General features: G+C 46.6%; 1 protein-coding gene across 1 annotated transcript in view; it reads right to left on the bottom strand.

The window, feature by feature from the left end:
• Positions 1-15265, bottom strand: part of HORMAD2 (HORMA domain containing 2) — a 195432-nt gene that overhangs the window by 157889 nt on the left and 22278 nt on the right. Inside the window, exon 3 of the mRNA XM_030218218.1 lies at positions 1782-1923. Within this exon, the coding sequence (XP_030074078.1) occupies positions 1782-1923 (142 nt within the window). The remainder of the gene's footprint in view (positions 1-1781; positions 1924-15265) is intronic.

Here is a 15265-nt window from a genome sequence, read left to right as displayed (position 1 = left end):
TCAGACAACGCTCCCACATGCATAGCTCCCTTACCACAGGTGCTGAGCACCCAACCCCCCTCCCCCAAAACCCACTACCCAGAAATGTACAACACTACCATAGCTCTTAGGGGTGAAGGGGGCACCTACATGTGGGTACAGTGGGTTTTGGAGACCTCCGATTTACCAGCACAAGTGTTACAGGTAGGGGGGGATGGGCCTGGGTCCACCTGGCTGAAGTGCACTGCGGTACCCACTAAAAGTGCTCCAGGGACCTGCATACACGCAGGCCTCTAGGACTTGTTGCTGCTATATAACATTGGCACACCAGTTGACACCTGAAGACTAATCTCTCCGAAAACATCCTTTATTGGAATAAGCACGCTTACTCACAGTTAACTGCAGATCAGAGGTTGTGCCCCACTGGCAACAAGTCTCCCTGGTACTGAGATTAGCAGTAGGTCAGAGCTGGCAGAATGGTGTACAATGCCCTCTTTCAGCCACATTCAAGGGAAGAACTAAATTCTGTAACGTGGCTAACACATGAAAGGGATCTAAAACTGGCTTACAAAAATGGCCACTACCTCATGAACTACCAGAAACAAAACAGGGCACACTCTGACCCAGTAAGCAGGGGGGAAAGCACCATGGGAGTAGAGCCTACCAACTACCAACATCGTGAGCATTTGCCACAAGCTAGTGGACTCGCAGAGCCCAATACTCTACACCCACCACAATGCATTGCTGATGTGACTCTGCAGTGCGCATAACAGAAAAGGTGTCACACTCACCCGAGAGCCACATCAGAACCAGGGAAAGGCTGTCACAGGATAGAACACATTCTGCTGTCATACAGGTGGGTACGGCATTTGAGGCTGGCATAGAGGCTGGAAAAAAATTTGTAAAGTGGGGTTTTTTTGGTGGGAGGGGGTTAGTGACCACTGGGGGAGGTCATCCCCGATTCCCTCCAGTGGTCATCTGGTCAGTTGGGGCACTTTTTGGGGACCTGTTCGTGAAAAAAAAGGGTCCAAAAAAAGTGACCCAAAAATCGCGGTAAAAACGCCTTTTTTTCTATTATCAGCTAAAGACGCTCATCTCTCCTCGGCCGATAACCACGCCCCAGTTCCGCCTCCAACACGCATCCAACACGCCCCCATCAACTTTACCCGTTTCCGCGACGGATAGCAGTTGGAAACGCCCAAAATCGGCTTTCGATTATACCAATTTGGGCGCCCACGGGAGAAAGACGCCCATCTCCCGATTTGGATGGGTATGGGGCGGGGGGGGGGGGGGGGGAAACGATAAAAGCTTGATGACAGAAGATAACAAGTTGTATTAGCTGTTTACTTATTCATGGTTGAGTCATTGTACCTACAAAAGGTGGAATGTGATTACTGTTCTGTAATGTCATCAATAAAAGCATTGAAAACTAACATTGCTTTTGACTCGTAACCACTTGTAACCACTCGCCTCCACCTACCCTCCTCTCCTCCTTCCTGTACACATTAATTGATTTGATTACTTTATTTTTTGTCTATTAGATTGTAAGCTCTTTGAGCAGGGACTGCCTTTCTTCTATGTTTGTGCAGCGCTGCGTACGACTTGTAGCGCTATAGAAATGCTAAATAGTAGTAGTAGTAAAACCATCAAAACAATTACTCTCAAATCTTAAACTAGTGTCTCTTGAAAAACTGGTCACTTAGGGAGGCAAATGCTGCTAAGTTTTTTTCACAGAATTTGTGCTGACACAGAAAACAGAGCAGTCAATAAAACAGAAACATGCAGAAATGTTAATATCTTACGATCTAAATAACGTGTTCCATAAGAGCTCTCTGGAAACAGTCCTCGTAGGTATGTTATACAGGAGACAGAAATGGCTAACAGCCTCTTCACCAATCCTAGGGACTCTTGCTCACTGGTAACTGTGTCTGGAAAAAATACTACCTAAAAGAGAAAAAATTGAAATATACAGTAATCCTGTTCAACATAGTGCACAGGCTGTGTATGACCTGTGTTGCGCTAATGGTTTCTTCTGCTGTTATTTCATACCTGTCTATACTTGTTGATTTTTTGGTTTGTAATAAAGATGAATATAAAAAATCATTAGGACCGATATTCAGGTGGTGTCGCTAGCATTATCCCCAGAAATTCAGTAACAGGCCATGTCTAGGCTCCGGCATTGAATTTCTGGGTATATGGGCGTGGCGAAAACATAGCCGGTTAAATATTATATTTAGCTTTTAACCGGCTATGGTGAACCACATAAAGATAGGACTGACATTTATGCAGACCTATTTATCTGGTTCCCTTGGCCAATTAAGTGCTGAATATCAGCACTTAACAAGCCTAGTTCTGACTGACCCTCAAAATAACTGGTTCCAGGTTGGGTGCTAACTGTACATTTTCTGCAGCACTATCCAGTTAAGTGCCACTGAATATGTCCAGTTAGCCCTGGACAGGCACTTTAAATCATTTTAAGTAAGAGCCTATTTTACCCAGATACAGCTGTTCAGATCGGGAGGAATACAGACAGCTACCTGTGTGAAATGTAACAGGGCAGAGAATACATTGTACCATGCGATTTGCGTCTGTCCAATAATACAGCGTTATTGGAGACAAATCACTGTGCACAACATTGTGCACAGTAGGACTGAACTGAATCCATTAATGCTACTATTAGATATGCAAGAAATGCATCCCAGATTGAAAACAGACAGAATAATGTTCTGTCGTAAAGTGTATTTGGTAGCCAGAAAATGTATAATGCAACACTGGACCTCAGCACATCCACCGACCTTCTGGCACTGGCGCAATCAGGTACATCAATTACTGACCTGGGAAGCGAGAGAGGCGAAAGGAACATATAAGCGGAAAACACGCTTTCTTAAAATTTGGGGGTGATTATTGGATAAGATGACCCACAGAGGGAGAAGTCTAATTCTCAATACTTTGTAATAATAAATAGGATAATTGTAGTGACATGATATATATGTAACAGAATGTATAGGGAGGGGAGGGGGGGAGGAAGGGAGAAAATGTGAAACCATTGTTGTTTAGGAATGAGGTTATGCCTGTTTGACATTGATATCTTTACTATATGTTTACCGATCAGCATGTTGGAATTATTCATTCATCAATAAAAATGTTGAAACATAAATCATTTTAAGTATTGAGTCCTTTGTAAATAAAAGCAATGCCCCTACCCTTCCTATCCAATTTTAGATTATGAATAATCTTACAGCCTGAAGGGGCACAGTTGTAAAAGCAATGGACTATTTATGGGGTCCTTTTACTAAAGCTTAGCACGTGCTAAATGTTAAGAAGCCTATAGGTATAAAATGGACTTCTTAGCATATAGCATGCACTAATTCTCCATCTCACAGATAGGCTGCAGAGAATACCTTCTCCTGCTTCCACCCACCCTACCCCTCTACCCACCCACCCCTAGAGTGACATGTCTTATATAACCTCCCTATCAACCCACTCATTACTTTACCTCACCCATTTCTATTCTTCTATCACCTTCTCCTACTACTCCAACCAGAGTTACACCTAATCACACTGACCACCCTTCAACATCTTCTGTCCTTCTGTGACTGTTCTCTTGTGCTTGACTGCTTAAATATTTTAAATTTAAATGCTTTACTTTTTGTCTATTAGATTGTAAGCTCTTTGAGCAGGGACTGTCTTTCTTCTGTGTTTGTACAGCGCTGCGTACACTTTGTAGCGCTCTAGAAATGTTAAATAGTAGTAGTAGTAGTAATTCTGTTAGTGTGCGCTAAGTAAAAGGGCCCCTAAGTTAGGAAGCCAGGTCTCCACTATCACTGTAAGCCCAACTTGAGAATCGCATATTAAGTCCCTCAACAAGCCTAGTCCCTCAACATGACCTGACAGAAATAACCAATGAAATCAACGATGGCCTGAACATCATGGATTCTTGGGCAAACTCATTCCAACTGAAACTAAACACTGAAAAAACACACTGCCTCATCCTCTCCTCTCAACATAACAAATACAAACCCACAACCATAATTACTCCTGGACATACCCTCCCCACATCAGACAGTTTGAAAATACTTGGCGTCACACTGGACCGCAACCTTACTCTCAAGAGCCAAGTTAACTCGGTAACAAAGAAAATGTTCTATTCAATGTGGAGGCTCAAACGATTAAAGCCTTTCTTCCCAAGAGCAACCTTTTGATATCTAATACAATCAATGGTCCTAAGCCATGCAGATTATTGTAACAGAATTTAAGCGGGTTGCAAAGAACAACTCATAAAAAACTCCAGACAGCCAGGCTGATATTCATCAGAACACGTTTCGAAAGTGCCAAACCCCTTCAAGAAAAGTTGCACTGGCTCCCAGTCAAAGAACGAATCGCCTTCAAAATTTGCACCTTAGTACACAAAATCATGCACGGAGTCATCCCAGGATACATGACAGACCTTATAGATCTGCCAATAAGAAACAAAGCCAAATCGTCAAGATCCCACCTAAACCTACACTACCCAACTTGCAAAGGACTGAAATACAAAACAACTTATGCTTCCGGCTTCTCCTCCATAAGCGCAAAACTATGGAACGGCCTCCCAAAAGCTGTGAAAACAATACACGACCACCTGAACTTCAGGAAGTCTCTAAAAACCAACCTCTTCAAAACGGCCTACCCAAACGACCCCACGTAAACTTCCCATCCAGCAACAAAACAAGATTATAATCGTACTGGACAGCACGCAATCTTCATCCATTCTGACCCTCCAATTATAATTTATATTTATTTATTTATTCATTGCATTTGTATCCCATATTTTCCCACCTCTTTACAGGCTCAATGTGGCTTACAATTACATCATGATTAGTGGAAATATATAAGAAAATAGACATTTAATATTGCATAAGGATCTTGGGTAACATGATAATGATAAAGCATGATAGCAGTAAAACAAGCAAATATTGTAAGGCAATTCTGGATATATGTGTAGGAGTTCACATTTGTTGATCTTTGTGGTATGCCTTGTTAAAGAGATGGGTCTTCAGTAGTTTGCTGTTACGTCTGTGCTCACCTCGCCCTCTGGTGGCCAGAACCGGTGGCTGCTATGGACTATCACCCGTTCCAGACTTTAGGCCAGTCCAGTCCAGATCTTCCAGGCTGCCAGATTTGTCTGTCTTGTTTGACCCTGCACAGCTTCTGCAGTTGCCTGGAGATTCCTGCATCTGAGCCTCAGCTGCTGCTGGGCTTATTAGCCATTTGGAGATTCTCTGCTGTTGCCTTTGCATTGCGCCTAAGGCCCTAGTATGTTGGTGCTTGTTGCACTTCTGCCTAGTTGGTTTCCTGTCTGAGATTCTTGCCTGGTCTTTGTTAGTCTGTGTATAGTTTAGTTTAGGTTTATTGTTTTGCCTAGTCCTGTTTCTGGTCTGTGTTCCTTGCCTAGTTTCTGTCTGGGTTCCTGCCTAGTGGCTGCTGTGCAGCTTTTAGTTCTGTGTCTTGTTTGTCGGTGTTTGTTCCCTGTTTTTGTGGCTGCTTGCAGCTTCCAGCTTGTTCATTCCCTGCCTTGTGTTGTATTGTCTTTCTGTGAGTCTTAGCCCAGTTTCCTGCCTTGCTGCCCATGTTCCTTCCTTTCCCCTCTGACCTTCAGTCCTGGTTCAGCCTAGTCGGTATCCAGTCCTGCCTTGCCCAGTAAGTCCTGCTGGCCACCTGCAGCCTGGAGCTCAACTCTTGGTGAAGTTTAAGGGTACCTGCTCTGCTTTACTCCTGCTTGTTTGCCTCTGCTGCAGCTCCAGTCCGGAGTTCCAGTCCTGTTCTGCCTAGTCTCCGGTGTGGGGTGGTTTTGCCTGCCGCTGCCGCTCCTCGGCAGTGGCCCAAGGGCTCACAACCCAGTTCCCAGCTTTGAAATCATGACATTTGCGGAAGTTAGTTAGTTCATAGATCGCTTTCAAGTTGCGCGGCAGTGCGTTCCAGAATTGTGTGCTCAAGTAGGAAAAGGTTGACGCATGCGTTAGTTTGTATTTTAGACCTTTACAGTTGGGGAAGTGAAGGAACGTGCGGGATGATTTTTTAGCGTTCCTGGGTGGTAAGTCTAGCAGGTCTGACATGTAGGCTGGGACATATCCGTGAATGATTTTGTGAACCAGGGTACACATTTTGAACATGATGAGTTCTTTAAGTGGGAGCCAGTGTAGCTTTTCTCGTAGGGGTTTAGCACTTTCATATTTTGTTTTACCGAATATGAGTCTAGCTGCAGTGTTCTGGGCTGTCTGAAGTTTCTTGATTATTTGCTCTTTGCAGCCCACATACAGTGCGTTGCAATAGTCTAGATGGCTGAGTACCACTGACTGTACCAGGTTACGGAAGACGGTCCTTGGGAAGAAAGGTCTTACTCTTTTTAATTTCCACATTGAGTGGAACATCTTCTTAGTTGTGTTTTTCGTGTGACTTTCAAGTGTTAAGTGTCGATCAATGGTAACTCCAAGTATTTTTAGGGTGTCCGAAATTGGAAGATTCAGTTTTGGTGTGATCACTTTACAACCTTGTATCTGTTATTAACCGACTGGGCAAGCTCCTTTGACAGTACTATGTAAGCCACATTGAACCTGCAAATAGGTGGGAAAATGTGGGGTAAAAATGCAATAAATAAATAGTTTACTACAAACAGATTACACATTAAAATACTTGCAAGGAGAGACAAGATGGCGTCTTGAAGAGAACGCAGGAAGCATCTCGCTCTCCTACCCCAATCTTTTTCCCAGTGTAAGTGTTCTTCTTACCTGTATGCCTAAGAGGAGGGGTAACCAGCGTGTTGGCCCTGTAACACCTGCTGCACCGAGGGTCGGACCAATGGACCGCTACACTGCAACTGGACGAATCTCAGAGCAAGATTCCTCGCTGATGGAGGCAGTGGTGGAAGAAGACCCACTACCTCAGCTTGAGGTCGACATCATCGCTTAGCCCAGATCTTCGGAGTCAGCCTCCTATGCCGGTGTTGGATCTGCAGCATGTGCTGGAGCCCCCGTGCGATGATGCTCGTGAAGGACCGCTCAGCGGGGGCAGGTCACGATGAAGGAGCGTCGGCATTTTCCAGCCAGGAAGCGGAGACACAGGCAGAACCCAGCGTTAATATAAATATAGAAAAAAAGGAGCCTTTACCTTGCCCCTCTCCCTTTCCCAGAGAGGGGGGCATCTTGCAGAGGACAGGGAGGTACAGAGGTCTCAGGGCAGCCCAAAATAGCACTGACACCTTTTAGTTAAAATGTTCAAAGTGTTTAAAATGCTCCAGCACTATTATAAAACTAAGAACTCAGGTGCCCATAGATGCTAGAGGTGTGTTTAAATTTTATGAGTTTGTAACTGTGGGGGGATGTGCAGTGAAGTCCTGATTGGCTGTCTGAGGCCCCAGGGAGAGCTGGGAGACTGAGGGCATGTAAGGCAATCTTGACAGGCAGTGTGGAAGGCAGCCAATAGGAGCCAGGATCTGCTAAAGGGCATGCATTTGGATCAATGAGGTGGCAGGAGGCAGCCTGATCCATAGATTGGCGCAAATTTCAAGCCAATCCAGGGGACAGGAGGAGTGGAACAAAGAAAAAGAATAGCAGCCCAGAGGCAACCTGGGAAAGAGAAGCAAGCCCGGGCAAAGAGAGGAGGGTGAAAGCATGCTCTGAGAGGGGAAGATCGGATCCAGGCAGGAGTGTGCAAGCTGGGGCAGAGGAGGGCATGCTCAGACTGGAGGAGAAGATCAAACCCAAGCAGGAGTGAGCTGCAGGCTGGAAGAGGAGGACCCATTGACGAGCCCCAGATGAACAGAGAGAACTGGTGAGTCCTGTAAGGGGCCGGGCACCAAAGCAGACAGGAACAGAGGAGGAGGAGAAGGGGGTCTAGAGCGAGCCGGGGGCAAAAGAGGAGCAGAGTTGCAGAGGAACAAGCAAGCTGGGGCCAAGAAGAGGGGCTGTAGCAGGAGCCACAGAGGCCATTCTTCAGGCAGAGAGAGAAGCAGAGGAGGAAGAGGGGCCACACTGGGGAGCTGAGACATGTTGGGAGAAATGCAGAGCTGAATAGAGAGCAGCGTAGCAAGGTCCCTGAATCCCAGAGAAGTCCACCCAGCGCATCCCTCCGTGTGTGTGCTTGCCTGTCCAGAGAGAAGAAAGCCAGCCATGTGACTGCCTGTCTTGTAAAGAAGAGGCCTATCCGGAAAGGGAAGAAGCCCCACAAAGAGAGAGACAGAGAGACACCCCCCCACCCCCACACTGAGTGCCCAGACTCCAAAGGAACTTTTTTTAGAGTGTCTGCCAGCGTGAGTGTCTGCCTCAGGAGGATCCAGCACAGAAGCCTGCTGGTTCGAGTGTCCACACCTAAGCGAGCCTGCCCTGGGGAAGGAGCTGCCCAGCCTAAGCCTCAAGCCCTGTGAGTGCCTGCAGTTAAGGGCCTGCCTCTAGGAGGTTTAGTTTAGTAGTCTATCAGTTTGAATAGAGGGTGTATAACAAAATAAAAGAAAAGGGGTTATGTTTTGGGCGGGCTAGATAGGAATTTCCCTTGCTTATCTTTTAATTTGAAATTAGTTAGCCCACAAGGTCCCTTGCCAAAGAAAATACTGATTGAGGTTAACGCACACAACGAGCACAGGGGGTCAGGATTTTCATTTTTTTTTTAGTTCTTTGAGTCAGAGCCGTAGGTATCCTGGAGTTCCTGAGCCGGTGAGCTGACCTCGCCAACCGAGGAGACATGGATGTGGAGAAGACCAAGGTACTCAACGCAAGAGAGCAGCGATGCTAGCGAAGATTTGATATACCAGTAACATTATTGTGTGCACACAAATTGAAAAAAAAATATATATATATATATATATATATATCAGATCTAAGTACAATAATTGGGGTTGTGTATATGTTTGGGATGTTTTATGTTATTGCAGAAGTGGGGTCGGGGTATTGGTAACTGTAATTGTAGTTTTGAACATCTTATTGTCTTTGTAACTTATCACAAAGTATTTAACACCTTGCACTATTTTTATTTAATACTAGCAAACTTTAACAATTAGTAACAACATTAAGGAACATATCCAAATGTTTCTATTTATTTTATCATTTAATGCAATATTTAATATTTTTCTTGTCAAATCCCTTGGTTGTGTAGAGTTTATTTGGGAACCCTATTTGAAACTGTGACATTCCTATATATTTATTTCTTTAATTATTGTAATTACCCGCTCCACGACTAGGGGGTTTACATTAAGCTGGATTGTAAATCGGTAGGAGAGGAACAATCCTTGGAGGGGAAGGAGTTTGAAACTATAGCTCTCAGTAAGTCTTATTTGCCTCAAAACCCTCAGAAGATTACTCTTGATACTATATGGGAAGCCCTTCTGGGTTTGGAAACCTCTTTCTCACAAAAACTGATTTCAGTAAGCCAATGTTCTATGGCTCCTTTAGGAAAAATAACTGTGCTTGAAACAAAAGTTAAAACTGTTGAAAAAAATATTGAATCCAATAAGGGTAAAATAGAAAATATTCAGCAAGCTCAGATGAGTCTCATGAAAGAAAGGTAAAATTATGTCTTACCTGATAATTTTCTTTCCTTTAATGCAGCAGATGAATCCAGGAACTAGTGGGTTAAGTCCGCCTACCAGCAGGTGGAGATAGAGATAAACAAACTAAAGGCAGTGATGCCAGACGGCCAGCTCCTTCCTCAGTTAGTATGTCATTCGTAAGCATTTGCCAAGGCCAAAAAAATGAAACCAATAACAACCAGAAACCATCCTCACTATGAAAAACAGAGAACCAAATAAGAACTTCGAAATAACTGCAACTTGATCCAGAAATCAGAATCCTTTCCGTGTTCCCATATCTGTCTGAACTCTGCAAAAGAGAACCCGGAAGGAAAAAATAGCCACACTGCAGAAAATGAAAAAAACGTCGGCTGAACTAGGGAGGGATCCTGGATTCATCTGCTGCATTAAAGAAAAGAAAATTATCAGGTAAGACATAATTTTACCTTCCTTGTCACTTGCAGCAGATGAATCCAGGAATTAGTGGGATGTACCAAAGCATTCCTTAAGTAGGGTTGGAAGCCAACGCTCACCTGCGCCAACACTCCCGCCCCAAAACTCGCATCCTCCTGAACAGACACGTCTAGCCTGTAATGCTTCGCAAAAGTATGACGGGAGGCCCAAGTAGCCACCTGTCAAATCTCTTCCAGAGATAAGGCCAACGCCTCCGCCCAAGAAGCCGCCTGTGCCCGAGTAGAATGCGCCTTCAGGGCCACTGGAGACGCCTGCCCTTGTAGCAGATATGCTGCTCCAATGGCTTCCCTAATCCAGCGAGCAATGGAAGCCTTAGAAGCCGCCTCACCTCTTTTCGATCCCAAGAGCACAAAGAGATGATCCGAGCGTCAAAACTCATTAGAGATCTGCAAGTACCGAAACAAGGCTCTCCGCACACCCAGGAAACTTAGCGAGGCAAACTCCCCCGGATAATCCTCTCTTCAAAAAGACGGAAGATAAACCACCTGATTGACATGGAAAGCCGAAACCACTTTAGGTAGAAACGACGGCACCATCCGGATCGACACCCCTACTTCCGAAAACTGCGAAAAAGAATCGCTGCAAGACAAAGCCTGAATTTCAGAAATCCTCCTAGCCTAAGCAATGGCCACCAAAAACTCTGTTTTAAGTTTTAGATCCTTCTCAGAAACCTTATTCAACAGCTCAAATGGTGGGGCCTGGAGGGCTCGCAGTATCACATTCAAATGCCACGCCGGACATGGCTGCCGCAGAGGAGGCCGAAGCCGAAGAGCCCCGCATAGGAAACAGACCACAGCAGAGTGAGCTGCTAAAGAGGAACCGTCCAGTTTGCCCCTAAAACAAACTAGCATGGCCACCTGAACTCAAAGGGAATTATATGCCAATCCCTTTTGAAGACCATCCTGAAGGAACTCCAGAATAACTGGAATGTCCGCTCGAAAAGGCGATTCAGCACACAAAGCACACCACACCGAGAAAGCTTTCCACACTCGCGCGTACACTGCTGAAGTAGACTGCTTCCGTGCCCCCCAAAAGAGTGGCAATGACTGGTCCTGAAAATCCCTCCTTCCTCAGCTGCCACCTCTCAATAGCCAGGCCGTAAGACCAAAGCGGGAGGGATTTTCCATCTGAAATGACCCTTGATGCAGCAGATCGGGAGTCACCGTTAGTCGCAATGGTGGCTCTGAGAGTGCTCGAACGAGATCCACATACCATGGCCATCGGAGCCCGTCTGGGGTCACTAGAACGACCGGCCTCCGATGCCACCCTATGCGGCAAAGACTTCTCCCAAGGCCAAGGAGGAAAAACATACAGTAGCTGTTGTTCCGGCCATGGCTGGAGAAGAGCGTCCAATCCTGCGGATCCTGGCTGCCGTTTGCAGCTGAAGAACTGGGGAACTTTGGCATTGCAAGCCATGGCCATAAGATCCATTTCTGGTCTTCCCTAACATTGACAGACCAGCCGAAAAGCCGAGTCCGACAGCGTCCATTCCGCTGCGTCCAAAAGAGTCCGGCTGAGAAAATCCACTTGAACATTGTCTTGACCTGCAATGTGCACTGCCGACAGATTCTGAACATGCACTTCCACCCATACTAGAAGACGAGACGCTTCCACTGCCAAGGGAAGACTGCGAGTGCCCCCCTGCCAATTGATATAGGCAAACATCATGGTGTTGTCCAAGAATACACAAACCGCCTGCCCCTGCAGAAGGTCCTGAAAACTCCACAGCACATTCACGACTGCTCGCAACTCCAGACAATTTATCGGCCAAGTCGCTTCGAGAGGGGTCCACGATCCCTGGGCTACTCGATGAAGACAATGGGCTCCCCAGCCCACAAGGCTGGCGTCCGTCATGACTACCACCAGATTGGGAGACGCCAGAGAAACACCCTTCTGCAAATTGGCTGACTGGAGCCACCACGCGAGTGTCCCTGGCCTGGCTCAACCAAGAAAGGTGCTGTTGTTAATCCAGCGATGTCGGCAACCATCTGCTCAAAAGGAAATTCTGAAGAGGCCGCATGTGAGCCCTTGCCCATGGAATGACCTCCAAGGTCGTCGTCATGGAACCGAGGAGCTGAACATAGCCCCACACTCGGGGAGTGCAACGACTCAATAAGGTCCATACCTGAGAAAGCAATTTGATCCTTCGCCCCTCGGGGAGAAACACTTTCCCCCACTTCGTATCGAACTGCACTCCAAGATATTCCAGACTCTGAGTAGGAACCAGATGACCCTTGTCCATATTGACCACCAAACCTAAGGATTGCAACACTGCAATCACTCGGTCAGTGACCACTCCTCTGCTGTAGTTGCCCGAATCAGCCAGTCGCGAGATATGGTTGCACCCGAATCCCCTCCATCTGCAGGAACGCCACTACCACCACCACCACCACCATTACTTGGAAGGGCCCGAAACTGAAAGTGCTGACCAAGCACTGCAAATCGGAGAAATCGCTGATGGGGCTGCCAAATGGGAATGTGTAGGTACGCTTCCCTCAAATCGAGAGCCGTCAAAAACTCGCCTGGTTGAACAGCAGCAATAACTGCCCTCAACGTCTCCATGCGGAAGTGACAAACCTCCCAAAACTGTTTTACTTTTCTGAGATCGAGAATAGACCAAAAAGTCCCTCCTTTCTTTGGAAGATGGAGTACTGACCTGTGCGCCTTTCGAGAGGAGGAAGAGGCACAATAGCCCCTATCCTTAGCAGGTCTCGCAAACACTGCAGAACCGCTGTCCTCTTGGCCCGTGATAAACAGCAAGACTCCAGGAAAAAAATCTGTGACGGGAGAGAAGAATTCTAACTTGTAGCCCTCTCGCACTACATCAAGGACCCACTGGTCTGAAGTAATTCTGGCCCACTCTGGAAGAAAGAGAGAAAGCAAGCCAACCACCGATCTGCTCTCTTCACAAGTGGACCTGCACCCCATCATTGGGAGGATCGAGCCGGAGCCCCCTGACAAGAGGGGGGTTCAGCTGGACGCTTCTCGTTGCGAAAGGAAGAACGCTGCCCAAAACAAGAACACTGGAAGGCTGCGTTGGAGCACCCCGGGCGATACCATCGCAAGTCCCTGAACCGTGACATCGAAGCTCCCTGCCTGGGCGTAGTCTTGGCTCTATCCTCTGGGAGATGGTGAGATTTGGAATCCCCCAAATCTTTAATCTTTTCTAGGTCTTCCCGAAAACGCAATTTCCCTCAGAAAGGCAATTTAATGGCTTAGAGGCTATATCCGCGGCCCAATGATGGAGCCACAGAAGACGTCAAGAAGAAACGGTCAAGGCCATGAGTTTGGACGAAGCATGGACCAAATCATACAAGGCATCCGCCAAGTACGCCAGCCCAATATCCATCAGGGGCAATTGAGGAGTATCCGACATATCCGACTCGGAAAACGAATCCATGACAGAATGTAGCCAACTGAGACAAGCTCTAGCCACATAAAACTACAAACAGAACCTTGAAGTGTCAAAGCGGCCACCTCAAAGGCATGTTTCAAAGAGACCTCCAGCCATCTGTCTTGCATATCCTTGAGTGCCACACCACCTTCCACTGGAAGAGTAGTCTTCTTAGTGACCGCCGTCACCAGAGCATCCACCCTAGGTAGAGCAAACTTCTCTAAATGATCCGCTGAATGATCCACTTTCAGCCCCCCATCCAGATCCGCCCACTGGGCCGAAATCAACTCTTCAATAGCTTCATGTACCAGACCCCCAATTTCTATCAACAATGGATAGCCTCGTCTCACTGTACGCCTAAAGCGAATTCACCACTAAACTCCGTCCTTTTTTTTTTTGTTACATTTGTACCCCGCGCTTTCCCACTCATGGCAGGCTCAATGCGGCTTACATGGGGCAATGGAGGGTTAAGTGACTTGCCCAGAGTCACAAGGAGACAAACTTTGGATATATGGCCCCCAGATGTCTAGAAACTGCCTCCGTCGCCCAGGGGAGCTGCCTACACCTCTCCTTTCAAACAACATGAACTCATGCAGTTTGTTCCGCCAGTGCCAGAAATCCGGGGGGGTCTCCGCCACCCATTGGCTTAGTATTAGCCTCTTGCCAATCAAACAGGCTTTCCGAACCAATTGGCAGGCTGAACCACCTTGTAAAAGGAAGGCCTCATATTTGTCCAACAAAATTCCCGTCGGGGAGCACATGACTCTCAAATTCAAAAGGTCCGCCAGATACTGAACAATGGAGTCCCAAAAATGTCTCACCTTATAACAACTCCACAAACAATGAAAAAGAGACCCCGGAGCCCTCCCACACAAAGGCGTGGATATCTCCCCCCCCCCCCCCCCCCATCTTAAATACCTGAGCCTTTGTTAGGTAGGCCCTATGCAGAATACGATATTGGCATTCTCTAAGTCCTGCATTGCCCGTCAGGCTTGGTATTCTGGTTCTCAAAGCATCAAAGTCTAAGGTGATATGCGGCCTCTCCAAGTCCCCTGCCCACCGCTGTTGAATACGCTCTCGATCCTTGGGCACTAGAGAGACTTCCCTAGCACCTTATGTAACCCAGAAATAGAGAGACGCTCCCTCTGTACTGAATGAAAAAACTGCCACAGAAGGCGACAGTGCCCAGAGCCCAAGGCCTCTTTCTCTTTTTTTAGTTTTTTATTTATAGTTTTTCCATAACCATATAACATCAACATTAAACATTTACCTTTCACAAATTAGAAAACGTTTGGAATGATTGCTTTTTACAGTTCCATGTCTCTTCAGCTATTAACATCATTATGCTAATCTCCATCTCCCACCCTCCCCTCCCCCCTTCTACCCCCCCCACCCCCACCCCAAGGCCTCTTTCTCTAATGAGTGTACGTAATGTTTCAACTGGGCATGGGCAAAAGCACCTCCCATATCATAACCTAACCCCAGTGCCCCCAGATTCAACATTAAACCCTGTCGGTTCAACACATGCTCCAACCTGGTTATCCCATGTTGCGCCCATATCCGAAAAACCACATTCTCCGAGCCCGGCCGGAACAGCAAGTTTCCCTGGATAGGTAGAAGATCCAAGGTGCACCAACTCAAACCAAACATCCGCATCATATCTTTCCAGAGATTCCACATAGGGGTCACTAATATACTGGTACACAAATCAGCTGGAATCGACTTGCTGGGAGCCTGTAAAAGGAAGTGAAAATGGCAAGGTGCATAATATTGACTTTCCAAACGTCTCCAAGTATAATCATCCCACGCCAAGAACCAATCTCCAAGATAGCGCAAAAGACAAGCCCAATTATACCATCGCAAATCTGGTAGACCCAGGC

This window comes from Microcaecilia unicolor, chromosome 11 (genome assembly GCF_901765095.1).
Source record: "Microcaecilia unicolor chromosome 11, aMicUni1.1, whole genome shotgun sequence".
Lineage (NCBI taxonomy): Eukaryota > Metazoa > Chordata > Amphibia > Gymnophiona > Siphonopidae > Microcaecilia > Microcaecilia unicolor.
The sequence above is the reverse complement of the archived record's forward strand: the minus strand, read 5'-3'. Positions and strand labels throughout refer to the sequence as shown.